The sequence below is a fragment of the Pseudorca crassidens genome, chromosome 1 (genome assembly GCF_039906515.1).
Source record: "Pseudorca crassidens isolate mPseCra1 chromosome 1, mPseCra1.hap1, whole genome shotgun sequence".
In the NCBI taxonomy this organism is placed as follows: domain Eukaryota; kingdom Metazoa; phylum Chordata; class Mammalia; order Artiodactyla; family Delphinidae; genus Pseudorca; species Pseudorca crassidens.
The window spans coordinates 141,406,087-141,428,967 of NC_090296.1; the positions used below are offsets into that span (position 1 = coordinate 141,406,087).

The following is a 22,881-nucleotide window of genomic DNA, read 5'->3' on the forward strand; positions in this document are numbered from 1 at the left end:
TTTTACATATATTATTTATGATGAAGGCTGATAAATACTAACATGAACACTGAGAAAAATTACAATCTTTCTTAGTATTTAAAAAATACAGCCTTACCTATTAAATTATCCTTGACTAGGCTAGCACTATAACTTGGAGGCCAGGAAACCGTGTCCCAGGATTCTGAAAAGTCACATCTGTAGCTTGTCTCGATATTTCTCAGGATGGCTCTCCTGATTGTAACATATTTTTTGAATGTGCCATTGTAGGATGATGACTTGGAAACAGATGTGAACAAGCTGAGCTCCAAACCTGGTCTTGATCGACCTGAAGAGGAACTGATGCAATATGAGGCGATGTGTCTTGAGCTCTCCTGCAGTTTTGAGGTAGAACGTATGCCGTGGTTCTACTCCTCGGTGATGCTAATGGGTTCTTTGCAGACCCTGGGAATCCAAACTGGTCTCCAGATGGAAAGCATTGCTCATCTTTAGCAATCTGCTTCTGGGATCTTTCTGAGAGGGAAGTAAAAGGCTAAACAAAAATGTGACAAGGTGGCAGAGATAGGATGCATGCAAGGGTCCTATCAGTACAATCTGACACCCATCACCTCAGAAGGAAGTAGGATGAAGGTTCACATTGCTGCCTGTTGTCTGGTGGGCAAGGTGCCTTACTCTCACGTCCTGGGAAAGCAAGTGAAAATTCATGGTGATTTAATCATTCTCTTGTGAGAGTGGGATGGTTGTATGAGATGGCTTTCTGAAGGTGACCAGCCTGACTCTAGGGTTTCTTTGTTAGCAGAAACAAATCAAGCACCTTATACCTGGTCATGTTAATCCAGTGGTTGGTTGCTGCTGCTTCTTCTGCTGCTGCTCCCACCAAAATTTAGACCTGCTTTTGGACCTCCATTATTTTCTTATGATTCTTAATAAACCATGAATTTGGCCATATCTAAGGGTACACGCTAAGTCACTTATAGAAGGGAGCTGACGTATTGTATTTCACTCTAGAAAGCAGAAGGGCATTGGTGGGTAAAAGTTTCAGGGAAGGAAATTTTAATTCAGAATAAAAAAGAATTTTTCTTAAACAATCAGAATGATCCTCAAATAAAAGGAACCACCATGGGATACAGGGAAGTTTCTGTAAATGAGTCGTTCAACCAGACCGTAAATGATTGGGGGTGTTGTAGGAGGCGTTCATGTACTGCATAGACTCATACTAGACCCACCAAATGCCCCTTCCAAGTGTGCGTTTCTAGGATTCTGCCATTTCTTTGACTCTTGAAGCTTAGTCTTTCCTTGACTGACCTTGGAAAAAGTTTTCCAGTGCTCAGGATTTATGCTTAGCTCTGTGCCCAAAGAGTGAGGACAGGGTTCAGATTGTATTCTCTACTTGGAAACAAACACTGACGTATTCTTTTCCACTTTTAACCTGAAGGAACTGGAGTCCAAACCTGGAGATGGTTTGAACTTTGACAAGACTCAGTATGCCAGTCACCACCACATTCTGACTGCTGCCTCCCCAAAAGGGCTTTGCTTGAATAAGGACCAAATCTCCTGGGGACAAGAAAGAGAAGTCCCTGTCCAGACCTCCCTTCTGAGCAGAGTGAAGATGGGGAGGTCCAACATACATCTAACCTCCAAAAAAGGACCTGGAATGAACCCATACCGAAATGCACAATCCAATGGTCTTGGGATAGGTTCTTCTGGAAGTGAAATCTCAGGCATTCAGGCGTCCTTCAAAGAGGATGCTTGGGACATCGATGCGATTTCCTGCCCAAGGATAAGTGCCTCCTTTTCCAATTCCACTAGACCCAGAGAAACTGCTGAATTAATAGATAAGCTCCTGCAGACACATCCGACGCATATCGCCTTCCATGACCCCTATCTTTATATGGCCAAAGCTAGAAGAACCAGATCTGTGTCTGACTTTACAATGACAGCATTTCCTGATTTCTGGGGGCATTGTCCACCTCCCTCTGCCCAGTCCATGTTGGAACGTAAATGTGGAGTCCAAAGGTGATGGTGCTACTACCTGGGGAGCTATATATATTTTTTCTTCTCTAGTATTTTTGTAGGTGGAATGGTTTGTACAGATAATTCTGTTATCTTCAGGAAAGTGAGCATTAGTCAGGAGCATGTTAAAAGCCTTAAGGAGGGCTTCCCTGGTGGCGCAGTGGTTGAGAGTCCGCCTGCCGATGCAGGGGACACGGGTTCGTGCCCCAGTCCGGGAAGATCCCACATGCCGCGGAGCGGCTGGGCCTGTGAGCCATGGCCGCTGGGCCTGCACGTCCAGAGCCTGTGCTCCACAATGGGAGAGGTCACAACAGTGAGAGGCCCGCGTACCACAAAAAAAAAAGCCTTAAGGAAATTTTCGCCAAATTTACAAGCTTGCCTCCCTACTAGGACATTTCAGAGCCCAGGGTAGGGTGGTGGTAGACATGTATTTCCACAAAAAGAATTTCTTAGATGATTCTAACGCAACCCCTTACCCCATATCCATTGCAAATCCTACAAAATGGAAAGATTGTCCAGTTTCTCCAAATACTGGGATCATTCCTTAAGGGAAGGTTCTCAGGAAAAAACAAGTATGGATTATTTGGGATCACTTTTCTCATTTACTGCAAATTGGAATCTGGTCTCTTGTTAATGAGAGGAGGTGGTGGACCTCCATCCCACAGTCCCAACCTTATAGAACCTGACTTGGCTCGGGGAATAGTTTTGCTGCATCACTGAGGATTGTAAGGAAAAGAAATGCATCCTGCAGGGAAGAAACGTTGTGTGATGGATTATTCCCAGGATGCGTGAAATGGAGCTTTGCCTTTGGATAGGCATAGCGAGATTAAAAAGAAAATTACTAAACTCAAGGAGAAAACTATTTTCCCAGAAAATATACTAAGTATGCATACACTAAGTCTATGGAGCAAAGTGTGCACAGCAGTAAGTTTTCTTAACTTATTAGCAAGTTCATCAGCAAATTCATGGTGGATCCCAAGAACTGCTCCCACTTGGTCTCCTGGCTGACATCTCTGACCTCACCCCTCTGACCTTATCTCCATGCTCAAGTTCCTGAGAGACACACCACAGGGGCTGGCCCAGCAATAGCTCCCCACTGGACAGGACACCTTTCCTCTGAGTCTAGGCCTCATTTTGACCTTCCCTCCCCCTTCTCCTATCCCTCCCGGCCCCAGAGACCTGGATCAGAAATTCAAGGAGGGAATCTAAAATATCCCTTAGGTATCCTTCCTCCCTCTTACTTAAATCTCCCAGATATTGGTGTTTCTCAGAGAGAAGACTGACCATAGTCTTCTACGAAGGACTATAAATGACACAAGAATTCAAAGGCTTATTGGAGCCTCCCAGACCATCAGCAATCCTAGTGTCTCCTTCAAAACTGTCTTAGTGCAGATGGCCCTCTTATTCACACAACCAGAGGCTTCAAAGCCCCTCAGCCCAAATGCTCTTGACAAAACTCTGCTTTGAGTAGAGAATCCTCCTAAAACTAAACTCTGGCATCACTGCTTCCTACATTCCTACTGCTCAGTGTAGTTTTATTTTTTGATAAAGAAGAAAAGGAAGGAGGGGTGGTGCTTTTTGTACTCATTCAGCTCCAGGTTGGAGCATTATTAAATTTTTCTTTCATAATTCTCTGATGAGTCCCAAGGCCCTTCCCACATGACCATAGGATGAATGGGGTAAGGAGTGAGGGCCAACCCTTAAAATGTTTCTGATTTTCTTTTCCAGGATCAAAATATTTGAGGATGTCCGGAGGCTCATCCAGCCAAGCGATATTATAAATAAAGTTGTCTTCAGTCTAGATGAGCCTTGGTAGGTGTCTTGAACATCAGTGGAATGAGGGGGGTGGGAGTATAGAATATCCTTTTAATGGCATGAGCATAAGGATGTTTTAAGTTAGTAATCCATTCCTTCTCCTAAAATCAACACAGTGAAAATTTGGGTTAAAGATCTGTAAGAGAAAGCTTATCTCTAAGAAATGTTAAATAAACTGTGCCCAAGAATAGCAATAAGTCCTACGTTCAGAGGTTCTCTATTTCATTACAGGCCTTTGCAAGACACCACTTCTGACTGCTTACGGTTCTTCTCCAAGTTTGAGTCTGGAAATCTTCGCAAAGCCATCCAAGTGCGTGAGTAAGTAAGGAAAGCTGTAGGGGCCATACTCAGTATGGCTCAGCCCTGTTTTGTATCCCCCTCCAAGGAGACATTTTCGAAGTTTTCCCTTTTGGGGACGTGGTGAGTGGTAAGTAATTTTTTCTGATACATGAAATATTTCAAGGAAGCCCAACGTATAACAAATACAAGTGGAGCTGTTTGGGATGGAGAAGGGAAAGGCAGGCATGTTAAGATTCCTCCTCAGCCTCCTTCTCTTTCTTTCTTTTTTTTTTTTTTCTTCTTTTGCGGTACGCAGGCCTCTCACTGTTGCCGCCCCTCCCGTGGCACGTGGGATCTTCCCAGAGCGGGGCACGAACCCGTGTCCCCTGCATCGGCAGGCGGACTCTCAACCACTGCGCCACCAGGGAAGCCCCTCCTTCTCTTTCTTGTTTGCTATCTCAGCCTCTTCTTCCTACAGCTCCTGCTTTTATTATTTATTCTCTTCATTTATCATGTTCCAAGGATCCAGGAGGGAAGACCTGATTAGGAATCTCCTAGTGAGAAAATGAGCAGTCCAGGATGTGCCTAAGCTCCTGGCCTTACTCAGGTCTTTCTCTTTATATCTGCCTTTGGCCAGAGTGTAGAATCCTAAACTCATCAGTTGTGGTCTGGGTGACAGGGTCAAATGACAGAAAACAAACCTACTTACAGGCAAGGATTTTTTATGATCACTTTTTGGAGAGAGCGTTGTGGGCATAGCAGACAATTTGAGGGTCATAGACTTCCTGGAATTGTTCTCATGAGTGTCTCTATAGTGCCAACTATAGCTTCATTCATTGTATGGTGAGTTCAGTGGTTAGAGTGTGTTGCTTATAGTGATGATGGGAGGGGTGGTGCACCATCTGCTCTGCTACGGCTTCAACAAAGCTCTCCCCTTCCACAAATCTCACTATACACTGCCATTTAATCAGAGGGCCAGAGTAGGTGAGTATGAATGAATCAGGGCAAAACCATTGCCCTTTCTAGAAGAGCAACTCAAAGAGCGTGCCAAGGGGATGGGATGAGAATATTTCTGAAAATGAAATATCCTGATGATAATGTTTAAGTCAAAGCTTTATTGCTAATTCTGTTGCTCAAGCTTGAAAAAGTAATTTTTTGGTGACATAGTGATTGGGTGGGGACACATAAGGACTTTCTGGGGTGCTGGAACTGTTCTACATATTGATCCAGGGAGTTGTCACACAGGTGTATCCAGATGAATTTGCTTAAACTCGTTGAGCTGTACATTTAAGATCTGTGTACTTTACTTCATGTAAACTAAATCAGTTAAAAAGGGAGAAAACAAACAGACAGATCTTTCATTGCCAGTCTAATTCATGTTTGTTGCCTTGCTGGGGATTTACATATATTATACTACTTAATCTTTACAAACAGTACTGCAAGTTTAGGCACTACTTTTTAAAAAATTTACTTATTTATTTATTTACGGCTGTGTTGGGTCTTTGTTGCTGCGTGCGGGCTTTCTCTAGTTGTGGCCAGTGGGGGCTACACTTCATTTCAGTTTGCGGGTTTCTCATTGCGGTGGCTTCTCTTTGTTGTGGAGCATGGGCTCTAGGCGCACGGGCTTGATAGTTGTGGCTCGCAGGCTCAGTAGTTGTGGCTCGCAGGCTCTAGAGCACAGGCTCAGTAGTTGTGGCGCATGGTCTTAGTTGTTCTGTGGCATGTGGGATCTTCCCCGACCAGGGCTCGAACCCATGTCCCCTGCATTGGCAGGCAGATTCTTAACCACTGTGCCACCAGGGAAGTCCCTAGACACTGTTTCTATTTTTCATTTGAGGAGACTGATGCTCAAAAGTCATGTCTAACATCAAATGGTAATGGCATATCCAACCAGATGTGATCACATTTTCTCCGGGATAGAGCACACTTGCATTTTTCCAGCTGGACAGAAACTGCATTACCATTTCATAAAAAGATAGGCTATAATTGTATAACTGACTCTTCTAATACCAAGACACTGCTCCCCCCTCCTTAAATTTCCAAAGCCTCTGTCCAATATTGTGAGATAAGGATGATAACTATAACTTACCAGCTAACCAAGATCCTGGATTTTACATCTATCATCCAGAACCTGAGATGTGTAGATTTCTCAGTGTTGGAAGTTCTCTTAAAGGCTTTTAACCCTCTGATCTTGCTTCTGACTTTGCAGGTTGGAGTACGACTTACTGATCAATGCTGATGTGAATAGCACACAGCACCAGCAGTGGTTCTACTTCAAGGTGAGCGGTATGAGGGAGGCGGTCCCTTATCGCTTCAACATTATCAACTGTGAGAAGGCCAACAGCCAGTTCAATTACGGTATGAGCTCTTGGGAAATAGAGACTTTCTCAATAACACCAAAAATGATGTCACTTTTGAGTGCTTGAATTATTATCAGAAGCCCTGCTTGGGTTGCAAAGGGTTTGAAGTTGGACTGACACGTTTTGGTTGCCAGGTATCGCAAGATGGCCGCCAACCTACGGTAAATTGCTGCTATGGGAGGGGAAGCTTGAAACTCTCCCTCTGCTATGAAATGTTAATACCTCACATAACTTTCCACCGCTTCCTGCCTCCCTTGACCCACCTTCAACTTTTTGAGGCCAGTGAGCCCTCTCATTTATTCCTTCTCTCCACCTCCTAAATCCCATAGGAGCAAATGTACTGATCTGTTGATATTTGTCACAGACAGGCAAATGGCACAATTCCATTGGACAACACCGATTTACACTCTCAGAAAACTCTGGAGAAAGTTTAAATTCTCCTGAATACCTGTGGCAATTTTAGAGGGGGTGTTCAAGGGACAATGACTGACTAGTAGCCCATATTTATTTTGAATGTTTCTAGAAATGGGAAATTCTGCATGTTATTGCTGGCTCACATACTAATGTATTAGTGGCTCTGAGTAAGGAAAAAGTATTCCCCGTAGCTCCAGGTCCGAGCATAGGACATTACCTCTATTTTGTACTGATTAAATAGACTCTTGCTGGTATAGAAAGAGAAAAGGTGAGCCTTGACTCTTGTATTCACTTGACGCAGCAGCTGTAACAAATTGTCACACATTTTGTGGCTTCAAAGAAGACAAATATATTCTCTTACAGTTCTGGAGTCCACAAGTCCCCAATCAGTTTCACTGGTCTTAAGTCAAGGTGTTGGAAAGTCCATGCTTCCTCTGGACATTCTAGGGGATTATTTGTTTCCTTTCCTTTTCCAGCTTTTAGAGGTATGTTCCTCACATTCTGTGGCTCATGGCCCTTTCCTCCATCTTCAAAGTCAGCTGCATAACGTCTTCAAATCTCTCTGCTTTGGCCACATTGCTTTTCCTCTGTAGTCAAACCTCTCTCTACCTCCCTCTTGGAAAGACATGTGTGATTGAATTTAGGGCCCACCAGGATAATCTCCCCATCTCAAGGTACTTAATTTAATCATATCTACAAAGTCCCTTTTGTCATATAAGGTTAATATACAGCTTCCATGGATTAAGACCTGGGTATCTTTGAGGGCCATTATTCAACCTACCGCAGCTCTCCTTTTCTATTCCCCGCCCCCTGACCTAATGGATTAATCCTGCCTTTATTTTGTGTAGGGATGCAGCCAACTCTGTATTCTGTGAAGGAGGCTCTTCTTGGCAGACCTGCCTGGGTACGGACAGGCTATGAAATCTGTTATTACAAGTAAGTTAGAGTGTTGTTAGCTTCCTTTGCTCTTCTGTTCTCTCTCAATTTCCTGCTTCTCCATGTTAATCTTATAAACCTGAGCAATCTGTGCTTGTCTGCTGTACTTGTCACTCTTCCAGTGGCAAACGCTCTGTCCTTCAGAAGCCTAAGCGTGTTAAATGGCACCCACAGTAGACCTCAAGAAATATCTTTTGATTTTCTGAAAAGTCACCTATTCTTATTTAAACACCTTAAAACCTTTAGACCTTACTGTTGGATATTATTATATAGACTCAACCTATGATTAGTGCATCAAGCTTCAGTTCTTTTCCTGTTTCCATTGGTCCCAGTGAACAAAAAGTGTGAGATATTCTAACTTATTCTTATCCATCCCATGCTTCAGTTTTCCAAAGCAGATAAACATGAATATGTGAGAAATATACTTAAGTAACTGTTCTTCCACAGAAAGATAAATTTTGGAAAAAAATAGAAGAGAAACGTATTTTCAGAATTCATTTTCAACTCTTGATCAGTAGCCACTTTTATCAATGTATCCTGTAAAGTTGTAATGAAATTTGAATTATCCATATATTTTGATAAAATAGATGCATGCACTGCAGACCCATGATTTGCTTATTTGTGCATTTTCCTTTGCTAGAAAATAAAATACAAATTCATAAGACAAAAAAAGGATAGGGAGTGTGGACAGGTAGAAACTATGTAGCTAATTATTAGCTTGTTGCTGGTTGCTTATAAAAAACTGATAGGCTAGTACTTATTTTCTTGGATAAAGTAATTTATATCTCTTGCTGAGATTACAGGAGGCCCCTAAAAATATTATCAGGCATTCTTGAGTTCAGGATAGTTGCAAATATCAAAAAGAAAGCGTAAAAATGCTTATGCCTCTTGGCTTTTGAGACTGTAAGGACAGGAGCATTGACAGATAAGAAGGTCAAGAATCTTGTTGCTCTATCAGACACAAGGGCAATCATCACCATAGAAGTAAGGATAGTCTATAAAGCACAGAGATGGGCTAACAGTTTGTAATGAAAGAGTCAGCAGTCTTTAGTCTTGGATGTATTAGAATATGGACCTGGGTAGTATTTTCATTATATTCTTCAGAACAATAGCAAAGCCATACAATATTGTTGGTTTTCCATAGCAATGACTTTCTGACCCACCTATCTACAGACTCTCAGGATCCTCTTATGGTCCAAAGAGATTGAGACTAAAATCATCTCAAGGTGACAGGGGCCACAGCTGTAGGGGAAAATAATGGAAGCATAAATTTGGACTTTGGTGTGTCAAGAATAACTTTTAGTGTCCTTGAGAAATAGTAATTCTAAATAAACATGAAAGACCCAGCTTGCAGTGGGCTTGGATCTGGAAGTTAGTAAGAGATTGGATAAACATAACATTCAGCATCCTCTGGGGGAAGAGGGGGGGAATAGCTCTCCCTGGAGGCTGCTTCCTTGGAGATGGGGGATCAGGCATGGGCTTAAGGGGATTTAGAATCTGCCAAGAGGAAAAGGAAGAAATCAAACATCCCAAAGCGGAGGCTTGGCCTGAAGAATGACAATGTTAGTGTTAATAGCTTTTAGATTCATTAACAAGACAATTGTTATGTGATTAAAGAGTAACAGAGGGGTAACATGAAAACCATGAATGTGTAATGTAATTCATTTTTCATCTTCCAGCCATGAATACAACAGAGATGAATGGATAAGACTGCTACATTATAACATAGTTTGTTTTACACCAGTTCACCTCATTGTGTTAACATATTTCCAATAATGTGATCTAACAACAAGATAGATACGTTATGTGTGTCTCTATTCAACTGCAAATCAGAGTGCCTTTCCCTACCATAGAATGCCTTAGATTATACAATGTATTTATTTCTCTCTTTTACCCATCACAATCTTTGAGTTGATCTGCTTTTGAAGGTTTTGTGGCTTCATCCCTGACTTTATGCTCTCTAATGTATTAATTTGGGAGAACTTTACCTCCTATTTCTTTGTCTCCAATATGTCATCAGGAACTCAGAAGTCTTATTTCTATTACATTCTTATATTTAGTACCATGTTCTAAAGGGGGTGCCAGGGTGCTTATTGTGGAGAGAACCATGAGCCATGGTACCTGAGTATATCTATGGGAGGGTGAAAGAAAAGAGTACTCAGAAAGAATGGGATATCCATTTCCTTCAAAAAGTGATAGCAACAGTGATCAGTTAAGGAGGTGGGCTGACTGCTTTGTGGGTCCGAGCATCATCACTTAGAAAGTGAGCTCCAGACTATTTTGATAAGATATACTAATGCATGTAATTTAAATATAGAATTGTTCATAATTTTAAAAAATCAATTATACACGCCCTACTATACTAATATATTATGCATACCAGAAAACATGCAGAAAGTTTAGAATTTTAAGACATGGGGAAAAGATGAGAAAAATAATTTTAAGTTTAAATCTTTAAATTTTAAATGTAAAATTGTTATATATATTTTTTACTATTGGTAACTCGGGGCATCCTATACCCTTAAGGTTTACCATGAAAAATATAGTTGTAAATTGCCTTTTGGCTAATTTTGAAAAATTGTGGTTAACTTCTCCAATCTAATTAGATAATTTTTACACAAATAAGAATTCTTGAGAAAGAGCTAATATTAAGGTAGGAGGTAGGTCACGTCAGTTCTTTCATTTTCTCGGTCATTTGTGTTTAAAATGTAATATTATTATCCATCTCTGAATTCCAAGCAGAATTTAGAAAAAACTAATTATCTATATTGCAGGGTTTAGTTTAATTTAGATAATATAATCTGTAGATCCACTAGAGAAGGCTTCTGCAAGTTTAAATACCTTGCCAGAAGCTAAAATCTAAAGAATGAGAGAGATGGTGAGCTATTCTCATCCCTCCCTCAGGAAGCCTACTGTACAGCAGTCGATACTAAACTACCTGACATATGAAAACCATAGATATAAAATGTAATGCATTTTTCATATTCCAGCCCTGGAAAACAACAGAGAAGAATGGATAAGACTGCTATAGTGTAATCTAGCTTGTTTTATAATTATTCATCATAGTAGCTTGACTTGGACAGCATAAGGGCAGCGTTGTCCATCCCCATATTAAACCTTAGACAACTTTCTTTCTTCCTTATTAGATCATAATAAATTTAAAGAGAAATCCTAATATCTTCTCCCTGTGTTCAGCAGATCTGACCTTCTTGCCCCTCCCCTGGGGTACCTCCTCCCCCACCATCCCACCCCCTTGCCCACCCACCTGGCAGATCCCTAAGCCAGAAAATCAAAAGGGATCCTCCAGAGGGAAGAACAGAATTGGGCAGGCTTATTTTTCCATGCCTCTTGTAAAAGCAAGCAGGGACTGTTTTAGTTCCTGCTTTATTTACTTCCCTGCGGTCTGCTTCTCCCTCTAATGTACACAGCCTCACACCTTTTTGAATTTTCTCCCAGCTCTGGTCTAAAGTAATTTTGGTGCTGAAGGGCAGAGGGAGGGAAGCTGCATGCTCAGAGTGGCCATGTAATACACAACAGCTGATCTCTTCTGACATTTATCTCTGCTCGTGAGAGGAGATGGAACAGCTCACTCATGAAGATGAATGTCATACAAGAGCTCTGCCATCATGCATCCTTCCCAGGGATCTCAGGAGAGAGATTTGGTGCTATACAGAATATTAGAAACTCTGCAGACACAGGGCAGCCTGGTGACTTGACTGCCCTGCCTTATTAGATCCTGTTAAGTGAAATGATGCTCCCATGTTAAACAGAGCCATCGTCATTATAAGGTTATCTAATTCACTCTCTATCTTGGCATTTGCTTCTTTCATGCACACACAGAAAAAAAAAATACTTCCCAAAGATAAAATAAAAAAAAATGACTTCCCAGCATGTTTTAACGTACAAATGGAAGGAGACTGAGTTCATAACCATGCATTTGTGTACTTTGCTCCTTGCTTCATTGAAAGCTTTATGATTTTAAAAGTGCAGACCCTTCCGAGGATAAAGTGTTCAGGGAATGGAAAAGCAAAGGGGAGCCTTTTAACTGTGGAATGGCTGAACTATCCATATCATCTTTGACCCAGCATGCATCTAGGATCTGGCATATTTGAGAGCACACTTGGTTTTCACCAGGCTTCTTCTCCACCAAGAAGAGCAGACCAAGGAGAGAAAGTTTCTGGAGTGAAACTTCTACCACTCATTAATGATGTGACCTTGGGACAAATTATTCCAGCCTCTCTCAACTTCAGATTCCTCATCAGTAAAAGGGGATAATAATGGTATCTACCTGATAAATCTGTGCTGAGGATGAAGTGAAATGAGATAAAGCACATGGAAATCTTACAACAGTGTCTGGTGCATAGTGGATGTTCAGTGAGTGTTAGCAATTATTAGTAATTAGTAGAAGCTTCTTAGTGGCATCAAATACCAGTGACATAAAGAATCATAGTGGTATGAATAATTTTCTCACTAGCTATCATCTGGACTATTTTACATTCCTTCTGTTATTTTAGACTTCAGGTATATAGGTATCTCTGATTTATGAAAACTGAAACTTCAAATTCTTACTTGCTGAATTGAACCAAAAGACCTCTTGTCCTTTTATCCATTCTTATGAGACAGGTGATAAAATGAAGAATAATCTTGCTTTTGGGGTAAGCCCACACCTAGGGTTGAATCCTGTTTATTGTGCTTGTTGTGTGGAGTTCCTCAAGACACTTAACATCTCAATTTTCCCAGTCTGTAGAGTGTGCATAATAATACCTTGAAAGGATATAATTAGGATTAGAGATAAGATATGCCAAGTATTCTAATTATTACTTCTAGAGTCTTAGGTCCATTTATTCTACAGGCCTTAGCTGAACAGCTGCTAAGTCCAGGTACTGTGCCCAAGCGTGAAGATATACAGACAAATAAGCATAATCCCTGACATAAAGCATGGGCAGTGAGGGAGAGGCACCATGTGATAAGAATTATGTAAAAGGGTGGATATTGGGGAAGACTTCCTGAAAGAGGAAACACTTGCGTTGAGTCTTGAAGGAGGAAGAAGAGTTGGCTAAATGAGGAAGAAGGAAAGCATTTCTATACAAAGGAAGAACATGGGAACCATTTGAAATATAAAGGATGAATGTTACTGCCTTGCAAACATCCCTCAGTATGTTCATAATTGGGAAAACAAAAAGAACTTGATAGGATCTCACTTTATCATGGACAGATCTAATTGTAGCAAGCCAAGTGTTTCACTTTGGAGATTTACGGAACACTTTACTTTGAAGAAGGTGAACTTGGGAAAGTTTAAAGGTTTCTGAAGAGGAAACCTTTGCTAGAGGTGGAGTCATCTCCGGGACTCTCCCACTACAATGCAGCCACCAGGAGACTCCAGTGGGGAAGCCTGACGTTTGCTTTAGTTTCACCTACAGTTTAGACCCTGGATTAGGGTTGCAAGTGAATCTCCTTTAGCTGAAACTCATCCTAAATGAGGTGATTTTCATTTTCTGAAATTCCAGCCATCAGCAACCATCCTGAAGAGGGCTGGATTATTAGTGGGGAGCTTTTAGTCTTGCCCACGACAATCTTGCCCATGAAGCTACAGCAAGGGTGTGTGTACAACAGGGTGTGTGTGTGTGTGTGTGTGTGTGTGTGTGTGTGTTTTGGGAGGGTGAGGAGGTAGATTTTATAGCCCAAACTACCATTCTAAACTTTCCTTAAATCACTAGAACCTTGGTCCACAGAAGCTCAAAAGCTAAAAATTATTCTATTTTATTTCTCTCTCCATTTCACTGTAGCTGTTCCCTGCCTGGCGTCCAGTTTTGGTTTGAATGGTGGAAAGAGCCTAGGGATGGGAATTTCATAGTCTTTTTTTTTTTTTTCAGAGAGAGCAGCAACTAGGGTGAATTTATTTCCTCCTGGGCCTGGCAGGCTGGGAGCAGAATACAGACAAAGACACTGGGGCATGTGGCCTGTTATGGCCTGGAGTTCAGCTGCCTGGGTGGTAACTGAATGGGTGTGCCAGGGTGTGTAGCGACTGGAGTGATCCAGAACTGAGAGAAGGGCCCTTGGGGTGTGCAAGTAACACAAACGTTGGGCTTGGCACAGATGCAAGAGAGGGGTTATGGAGTAGATGTGAGATGGGTGTGCTGGGGCAGGGTGTGTTGAAGCACGTTGGGCCCTGGCTGTTGACTGAGAATCCGGGTGCCAAGGGCTAGGAGAACAGAAAGGCCTGTGGGTCAGCAGGAGCCATGAAGATGTGACTGCAAACAGGATCAACCCTGGGGGAGACCGAAGAGTCCAAGGTGACTCCTACAGCGAGGTGATGAGGGGGCAGGTCTGGGACTCCCGTTCAGGAATACATGGTCAGCTGAAGCCACTCCTGGGTGTTCACCTGGATTTGTCCAGTGCCATCTTTGTCAAGAGATTTGAAGACACGGAACATGGCATCCAGTCTTACCAGGCAGCTGATGAAGTTGTCAAAGTCCATGTTCCCTCCCTCATCTGAGTAGCGTCGGATGATCATGTTGTAGAGATGCTCATTCAGGCGGAATTCTGCTGCCTCAAAGGCCCCTGGGAGTTCACTGCTGCCAATGGTCCCTGAACGGTCAATGTCAAACTGTTTGTATATGGCCTGCCACTTTTTGATGTTGTTCCACAAGTACGTGAATTCCTCGAAGCCCAGCTTGCCGGTCGTGTCACTATCCATAACAGCCACCATGCTGCGACATGTGTCAGTGCCAAAACCATCGGTCTTCAGATCAGGATGTCGGGTCACGACTTTGTTGAGAATGTTCACGAGTTCTGTGGCACTGACCTCCATGTCCTCTCCAGTCAGCTGGGCAAAGAGCCTCCGGAACTGCCGGGCCTTCTCACTCTCATTGGCCTCGATGTTGGAGTAATGGGTGCGAGGGGGCGGAGGCTCTGGGTTGTACTGCGCAGCCGCATCACTAATGGCGCTAATGACCCCGCCCACGATGCGTACGGAAGTTCCGCCGCGGCTGCCGCCGCCATTGCTTCCTTCTCTTCTGACGCCGCCGCCGCTGCCTCTGGCCGGCTGAGCAGGCCTCCGAGCACATTCCGTAGGCCCCCGCCTCCCCCGCCGCCTTTTCCACCCTTCAAGAACGAGTTAACCAGGAACATGGCTGTGACTCAAGATTCCGCCTCGCTCGCGCGTCGGCCGGTCAGCTAGTTTCCATATTCTTATTTTTACTCTCTTCTCTTGTTCTCTCTGGTGGCTGGTGGTGTAGCATAGAATTTGCTTAGGATGAATGTGCCTGTGATGTGACTTCAGTGTACTTAGTACAGTGGGAAGCCTAAAAACAAGTAAGGCTCATGTCAGATGAGACCACCCCCACAGGCCTCGGGGGCATCTTATTAATCTTGAGGAAAGATGCAGGCTCTGTCTCCACTGCATGTAGGTGGAAAAACTTGGGGATGGCAAGGCACTAGATATATGTTTCCACCTGCTTTTACCTTCATGAATATATATGTGTGGTGTGTGTGTTTTCACACTCGTGCATGTGAAGCTCTATTCCACATTCTGATTGGTTGTCAAAATGTTGACCATTTGACCAAAATGTTGACTGGCTCATTTCACTTAGAAGAGAGGTGTAATTGACTAGGTTCAGCTAGGTGTAAACTAAATGTGTGAATGCAGTGGAGCCTTGAAATCAGAATGAATAAAGGTAGAGCATATGTGGTTTGCATGCTTTCTGAGTAACCATCTGCTTCTTTACATACTTGCTAATAATCAGAGCCTTAGCTCCGGAGAAACTATAGAACTTTGGGGAAATCTGGAGAAAATAGACTCAATTAGGTAGCAAGATCCGGATGGCACCATGGGTAAAGATGCCGTTTTGGGGACTTCCCTGGTGATCCAGTGGTTAAGACTCTGCTTCCACTGAAGCGGGTGCAGGTTCAGTCCCTGGTCAGGGAACTAATATCCTGCATGCAGAGCAGTGCGGTCAAGGAAAAACAAAAAAAAAAAGTTGCCTTTTTGAAGTTTCTAGTCCTGTAGTCACAAAGGATATGGGTCCTATTAATAGGTTGCTGAAAAGCTGGTACATCGTTGGGGATTTCCTTCTTTCCCTAGGATGACCAAGGATCCAGGGTGCCATATTGGCAGAAGCTGATACAAGAGAAATGTATAGCCTGATAGGTCATAGCCCATGGAACTACCAATTTCTCTTACTCTCATTCTTAGTTTTATGACTATTGAAAAAAACCACAAAACCAGACAGTAGATTTTCTGTTTCTTCCTTTCTTGCTCACTTGATCTTTTTGCTTTGGTGGGAGGTGTCATGAAGGTAGCAAAAAAGGCAGAAAAGAATAATCCATATTTTTCAGATTTGCAAGAACGCACAGAATAATTATCTGCTATTTCTTCCCTCTCCCCACCCTTTCCCCCAATGAAACCCCAAAGCACAATGGACAAGAAAGCCAACATTGTAAATGTTCAAAGGTGAAATTACATCTTTTGGTGTCCTGGTGTATTTTGCATTATAATGCAGCCTTGATGATAACCTTTCTCAGGAAAGCCTGCACAGCTATATCTGCATCAGGAGGCAAGGAGGGAGTGTAACTGGCAGTGAATGGGGAAAATATTGCTTGGAGTGTACTTCTGGGTGCAAATTACTTTGATACTGTCCTCTGAAGTATCAACATTGGCTCTTCATCTTTGACAAAGGAAAATGTGCATTCTCAAGCTGTAAGAAGCTGAACCACATTTGGGGTGACAAATGTATTCCTTTGGGAAGAAAGTATTGTGTAGTGGAAAGAACAAAGGCCTTGCGGGCAGATCTGGGTTTGAGTCCTATATTGGCCACTTATTAGCCTTTTGACCTTTGACAAATGGATTTTTCTAAGCTTTTGTTCTTTTATCCACACAATGGGTTGTTACAGTGATAACAAGATGACATACATTGTGTTGAGTTGGAACTCTATAGAGTAGTGATTGCTAATAAACCAGCTGGCAGGCAGAAAGGAAAGGAGGAGCTGGACTCTGTTATCTAGAGAGAGGGAGGGGTTGAGGAACCCAGATTTGGGTAATAAAATATATGTCTATAATAAAATCCCAGGAAGAACAGAATTATTCACATTTTCCTCTGTTTTCTAGTTCAGTGACTCTATAGCCTTCATTTTCAGACACAGCAAGGAAAGGCCTGTGGCATAGATGCCACAATTAGGAGACAGATGGATTAGCCCAGGTGTTGGGTGATTTGGGCTCATGACCTGGCAGTAAGCTCACTTCTCTATTTCTCCGTTTTCTAAATTTTGCTCACCAGGTGTTTCAAGTGAAGGACGTTTTGCTAGTATATAACACCAAAGGTTTATGGCATCTCGAACCCTAAATGACTGTTTTCCCCAGCTTTCCCTCATTCTCGTCTCGTCTCCTTTCTCTTGTAGAAATCATTATCGCCAGAGCGCAGCCATCACAGGGGCAGAGTCTGGGAAGTGCTATTACACCCTCACCTTTGCCGTCACCTTCCCGCATGCCGAGGATGTCTGCTACCTGGCCTACCACTATCCCTACACCTACACTGCCCTCATGGTAACTTCCTCTCTACAGCCTTATGGCGGCCCAACTGAAGGGGCTCTCTGAGGTTTTCCTGGAAACATTCAGGAGACCCTGTCATCCTGGTGGGGACTTCAGCCTTCCAAGGGAGCCAGGGTTTGTTGTCACTAACTTGGTGGCTTTCTGTTTGTCCCTTTTCCTTCCTTGGACAAGAGTTCGAGGCTGAGGTCATGACCAGTGACATTCTGGAGGCCTCAGTGGCGTATAGTGCTCTTCGTCTGCAGGTTGAGTGTGGGAGGTGGAGGGCAGGGGGACATTTCTTAGGGGCTCTATCTTTAAAAAGCCTTCAAATTAAGCAAGGAGAAATGAGATTGGAGTGAGATCATTCCGTTGAAATGGGGTAAAACCATGCAGGTCAGCTGAGATGCAGATTTAAAGGACATGGACGCATTGAGAGGAGTGAAGCAGAGGCTGAGGAGGTGAAGCTTGGAAAAGCTCCCTGAGTTCACCTGACACCTGCTTCCCCATTTCCAGTGGTTCCCACGGCCATGGGCTGGAGGCTGTTAGAAGGATCTAGGGCAGACAAGAAGGGTGGAACAATAAAGCATTGACTCACTGCAAATGAGGGTCACAATCTTTTTATGAGAGGAGGGTAGTGTCAACCTGTCCAAACTCGAAGTCTGCATTCCGATGTCCTATCAGGCCCTGCACAGGGCTCATTTGACCAATCTGAGCAAACTGCTTAAACCATGCAGTTTCCTGTCATTTGAAAAAGTTGGCAAACCATCCCTTTCCCCTAGCTATTTCACGGATATCCTGAGGATTAATGAGCTAAAGTATCTCTTTTTATTTATTTATTTATTTATTTATTGCTATACGCGGGCCTCTCACCGTTGTGGCCTCTCCCGTTGCGGAGCACAGGCTCCGGACGCGCAGGCCCAGCGGCCATGGCTCACGGGCCCAGCCGCTCCGCGGCATGTGGGATCTTCCCGGACCGGGGCACGAACCCGTGTCCCCTGCATCGGCAGGTGGACTCTCAACCACTGCGCCACCAGGGAAAACCCTAAAGTATCTCTTATAAAATACTGTCACCCTCTGCATTAATGCAAAATGTTATTAGCATATTTATAATAATATGTGTGTAAGCAAATGGATATATCACTTAGCCTGAAGGATGAGCATTTTCATTGCGAGTCTGTGATAAGGGGTTGGAAAAGATGATAACCAAGAACATCTTTCCCCTGAGAAGGAATGTTCAAGTATAAATACAATTTTTTCTCCATTGAGAAGGCATACCTTAAACCACTTGGCTAACTGCCTCATAAAAGTACATCTGCCCTTCTCTCCATATGTTGGTTTGCCTAAAGAGAGATTCTTTTTACTATTTCCCAGATTGCAAAAGATATCCAACTAGTATTATTTGCGTACTGCACTTAGAGATCTCAAGAACTTAATCCAAGAAATGTGCATCACGAGCTTTGCTGTAACAAGGCAGGTTTGTTTTAAAACGTGCTCATTGCCTTTAGGGACTTACAACAGGCAAGATTCATGATCCCCTTCAACAGCTGTTCTTATTGTCTGGCCTGTGAAACCCTGCACATGAAAAGTCTACTGGGGAAGGGGATTCCTTTTTGAATGAGGGTTTGCCTTTTCCGTCGGGGGCGGGGGGATGATCCATGGTTCCAGGACAGTATTCTTTACCCTTGTTAGAATATCTTTGACCTCCTGGAGCTTCTCAGTGGCAATTAGTATAAAAGTTTAGAATACAAAGGGGCTTGGGGAATTGTCTAATTCACCTTTATCATTTATAGATGCAAAAACTGAAGCCTAGAAATCTCACATTTAGCTAGTGGCCAAGCGGGGAACAGAGTACTGCCCTTTGACATCTATTCCTGTCTGAATAGAAAGTCTGAAACTCCTTCAGCTGGCCTTGACTACATCTGGCTTCTTACTTTGAATTTCAGACTTTGAATCAGCTTGTAGGCACTTAGCAAGGACCCATCAAAGCATCTTGGAATAAAAATGGGATCATGTTTGGGGAACAACACTCTTCTCACCTGAACCACATCCATAGCACCCAGAGTTATAGACAAAAATCTTGGGTTGATGACTTGAACTCAACCATTCGAGGTTATATAATCACACAATCTGATGATTATATGCACGTATAAAAGTGGGCTGCCATTGCAGTAACTGCTGTATGTCATAGCTTTTGTCTTTGGGACCACTCAGTACTCTTGTCAGACTAAAGCACAAGGTCTAAAGTTTACAATCAACAAATAGTTTAGGAGCCACTGAGGTCAAGTTGGGGATAATTTCATATTGAGGGGGGACAAAAATTCAAGAAAAGAAGACCCCACCATCACTTGATCTCAATGAGAGGAAGAGAGAGGTCTTGTTCATTGATGCTTATTGGCTTGTTACTTTGCCTATTGACTGAACCTCTTCCCACTAGGAAGAGGAGAGTTAATGAGAAAGAGAGACAGGAAAAGGGTAGCTTTTCATTTCTTTTAAATGAATAGAACAGAATAAGAAAGACGATTTGTTACTTGAAGTAAAAAATATATATACTCAATTTTAGGTTTTACATTTCCAGTAATGGGCTTTGTCTTCTCCAGGTTTAAGACAATAATTGACTCTGTGACTTCTCTTAAAAAACTCTTCCTCCCATCATGAACAAAATAAGTACATTCTGTAATGCACACTAGTCATTTTTATTTTTGGACATGTCCTAAGGAGAAACAGTTTTCTTCCAACAGATCAGTGATAAATGTGAATGGTACCCCAAGGGCAGAATTAACTGGATGTTACTTGGGGGTTGTGCTGAGGGGTGGAAAATATATTTCTATGTGGAATTCACAGTTTTGTAAATCACTTATAATATGGATTACACTCACTAATTATAGACATTTTTATAGCAGAGGACATGTATTTTGGAGGTTTTTCAACATGAATATAATTTTGCAACCTTAAAAGTTTTATTCTTCTCTTGTAATAAGGGAATTAGTATTTGGATCTTTCAAATTGATGTCTTCCAGATGCTTGCCAGGAACTCTGTTGGATAATTGTCCAAATTATAGTATTAAAATAAAGCTGAAAGAAAGAAATACAATATTATTGTAATTATTGCAAAAGGAGTTCTATTTAATCATCCATCTCAAGGTGTCAGTAACTGCAATGATTGTTAAAGTGTTGTTAGTAATACTTGTTAAAGTACTTGGATTATGTTCTGGATTGCCCCTAGGTAGCCAGGAGTATTGGTTGAAAATGGCGCCCCAAGAGAGTTTCTGATGGATATTTTAGAGAGTAAGAAAATGGGACCTCACTGAGAACTTACAACTGCATGAGTTGGCAAGAGATAAGAAAAGTGATCAGAAGTAGGGTACATGTGTTGGGAGAGCTTAAGGCTTTTGAAGGGTAGAGTAGGGTTTTCACCAGACGCATATACCCACTGTGGTAGATGCTACCACCATCATCTTTAGAGATAAAATGGAGTGTACTGTGGGGAGAGTAAGGGAGGGGAGGGGGAGAGAGGGAGAGAAAAAGAAAAAATTGACAATTAGAATGCCATATTCACAACCTCTTATAAAGGGCTCACGTTTAAAATGTGTCAAGTAGGAAATATCGACTTACATGTGATGGATCAAAGATGCAATGAGCAAGTCATAAATCAGTGTTGTCACTTAATCAATAGACAGACACCTATCTTTGTATGGGCCAAAAGAAAGAACAGGCACCAGTAAAGGGTCCTGATGTTGAGGAGTTGAACACAAAGAGCCATTCTGGAGGAGCTGAGGTGTGTGTGGATGGTGAAGTCACTGACCACAGGAACCCCTGAATTCCAGGGTTTTGAGCACAATGTAAGAACAAGTTTTGGAGCAGACAGGCCTGGATTTGGGTCTAAGCTCTGTGTTGTCTTGCAATGTAGTCATGGGCAAGCTATTTAACTTCTTTCAGCCTCAGTTTTCACATCTGTAAAATTGGAACCATTGAAGTGGTTATTCTACGGGTTATCAAGATTACACGACTTGATACATAACAAGTGTTAGCCAAGTGCCTACAACTAGTAAACAATATTAGGTGGTGACCATTAGAACGCTTATTCTCTCTCTTTTTTAATTAATTTATTTTTATTAATTAATTTATATTTTTGGCTGCATTGGGTCTTTGTTGCTGCGCACAGGCTTTCTCTAGTTGCAGTGAGCGGGGGTTACTCTTCATTGTGGTGCACGGGCTTCTCACTGCGGTAGCTTCTCTTGTTGCAGAGCACGGGCTCTAGGCGTGCGGGCTTCAGTAGTTGTGGCTCGTGGGCTCTAGAGAGCATGCTCAGTAGTTGTAGTGCACACGCTTAGTTGCTCTGCGACATGTGGGATCTTCCCGGACCAGGGATCAAACCCATGTCCCGTGCACTGGCAGGTGGATTATTAACCGCTGCACAACCAGCGAAGTCCCTATTCTCTTTTTTATGATGATGTGTGATTATTTTCTCTGTTGGACGGATTGGAAGATACCCATTCCACAATACATAATAAAATTAAAATTATGTAAAAAAAAATCCCAATAAAGGACCAAAAAGAAATAAATACAAAATCTACTGATGGTTTTCTTAGGGTGGTTGATTATAATTATTTTTTCTTTGCTCTCTTTTCCAAATCATCAGCAATATAACTTGGTTTATTTTTAGTGGAAAAAGGGTATTAAAGTCACTAATCAGCAAATCTGTGAATACACATCTAGAGACTAATCACTTCTCTCAGTCTCAAAGTCAATCTGTATAACTTAGGGAGAATGGTATTGGCAGACTGGGGCAGTTTGAGAAAGCTCATTAGAACCTGCTTACAGCATGTTCTCGTTTTATTTAGCTTAAAGGTGTCATTTCTTCTTCTCTTGTGATGAGAAGCCTTCGATTCTCTGATGAGCGTATTTAAGTGACAACTGAGAACTAGGCAGTACGCAAATAAAATAGGCCATCTCCTTAGGGGTGAGCTTTCTTCTGAATTAGGGGGGACAGGGAGTGTAGCAGTTTAGGGGATAACAATGAGAAATGAACGATTTTTGAGTGTATAGTGCTTCTTACTTTTTCAGTAGCCACCAGCAGGGTAACCTGCTGAGGTCAAGTGAAGCCTTTTATGGAAGTTTTAAGGGAGTAGCTGATAAAGCAGAAGGGGCAGAAGACTCCTGCCGAGAGACACCAATGAGGCTGCAGGCAAAGTTATCAGCTGGATGTCTTTCATGGGTAGGTAGGATTTTCTTTTAAGACAGCCTCTCTGGGGGTTTCCATAATTGCCTTGAACCCATTCCCATTTTTATAAAGAAACCCACCCCTGTGGCTTCCGCAGGGCTGTTATTACGGTTCGTTGTTGGCACACACATTCAGAACCCCTGCTTCTCTCATCAGTGATCCCAACAATATCCAATTAGACATGGCCTTGCTGGACCTGAGATGGGGGCGTTCACCTAAAAATCATCTTCAGGAGAACAATACAAAGACATTTTCGCAAAAGGCAAACCAACAGAAGTTTATAATTGGTTTACTTCCGGAAGTTGTCTGTGTGACTGGAGCTAGAATAATGCACTAAG

At 42.5% G+C, this 22,881-nt stretch overlaps 1 protein-coding gene and 1 pseudogene across 2 annotated transcripts in view; one reads left to right on the forward strand and one right to left on the reverse strand.

Annotated features, from left to right (window-relative positions):
* AGBL1 (AGBL carboxypeptidase 1) overlaps nucleotides 1-22,881 on the forward strand; it is a 783,161-nt gene that overhangs the window by 185,427 nt on the left and 574,853 nt on the right. For both annotated transcript variants that reach the window (XM_067696096.1, XM_067696105.1), the window contains exons 10-16: nucleotides 250-366; nucleotides 1,415-1,995; nucleotides 3,721-3,804; nucleotides 4,039-4,125; nucleotides 6,296-6,444; nucleotides 7,709-7,796; nucleotides 17,193-17,337. In XM_067696096.1, coding sequence (XP_067552197.1) covers nucleotides 250-366; nucleotides 1,415-1,995; nucleotides 3,721-3,804; nucleotides 4,039-4,125; nucleotides 6,296-6,444; nucleotides 7,709-7,796; nucleotides 17,193-17,337 — 1,251 coding nt within the window. The remainder of the gene's footprint in view (nucleotides 1-249; nucleotides 367-1,414; nucleotides 1,996-3,720; nucleotides 3,805-4,038; nucleotides 4,126-6,295; nucleotides 6,445-7,708; nucleotides 7,797-17,192; nucleotides 17,338-22,881) is intronic.
* Nucleotides 13,677-14,961, reverse strand: LOC137201759 (calpain small subunit 1 pseudogene; annotated as a pseudogene).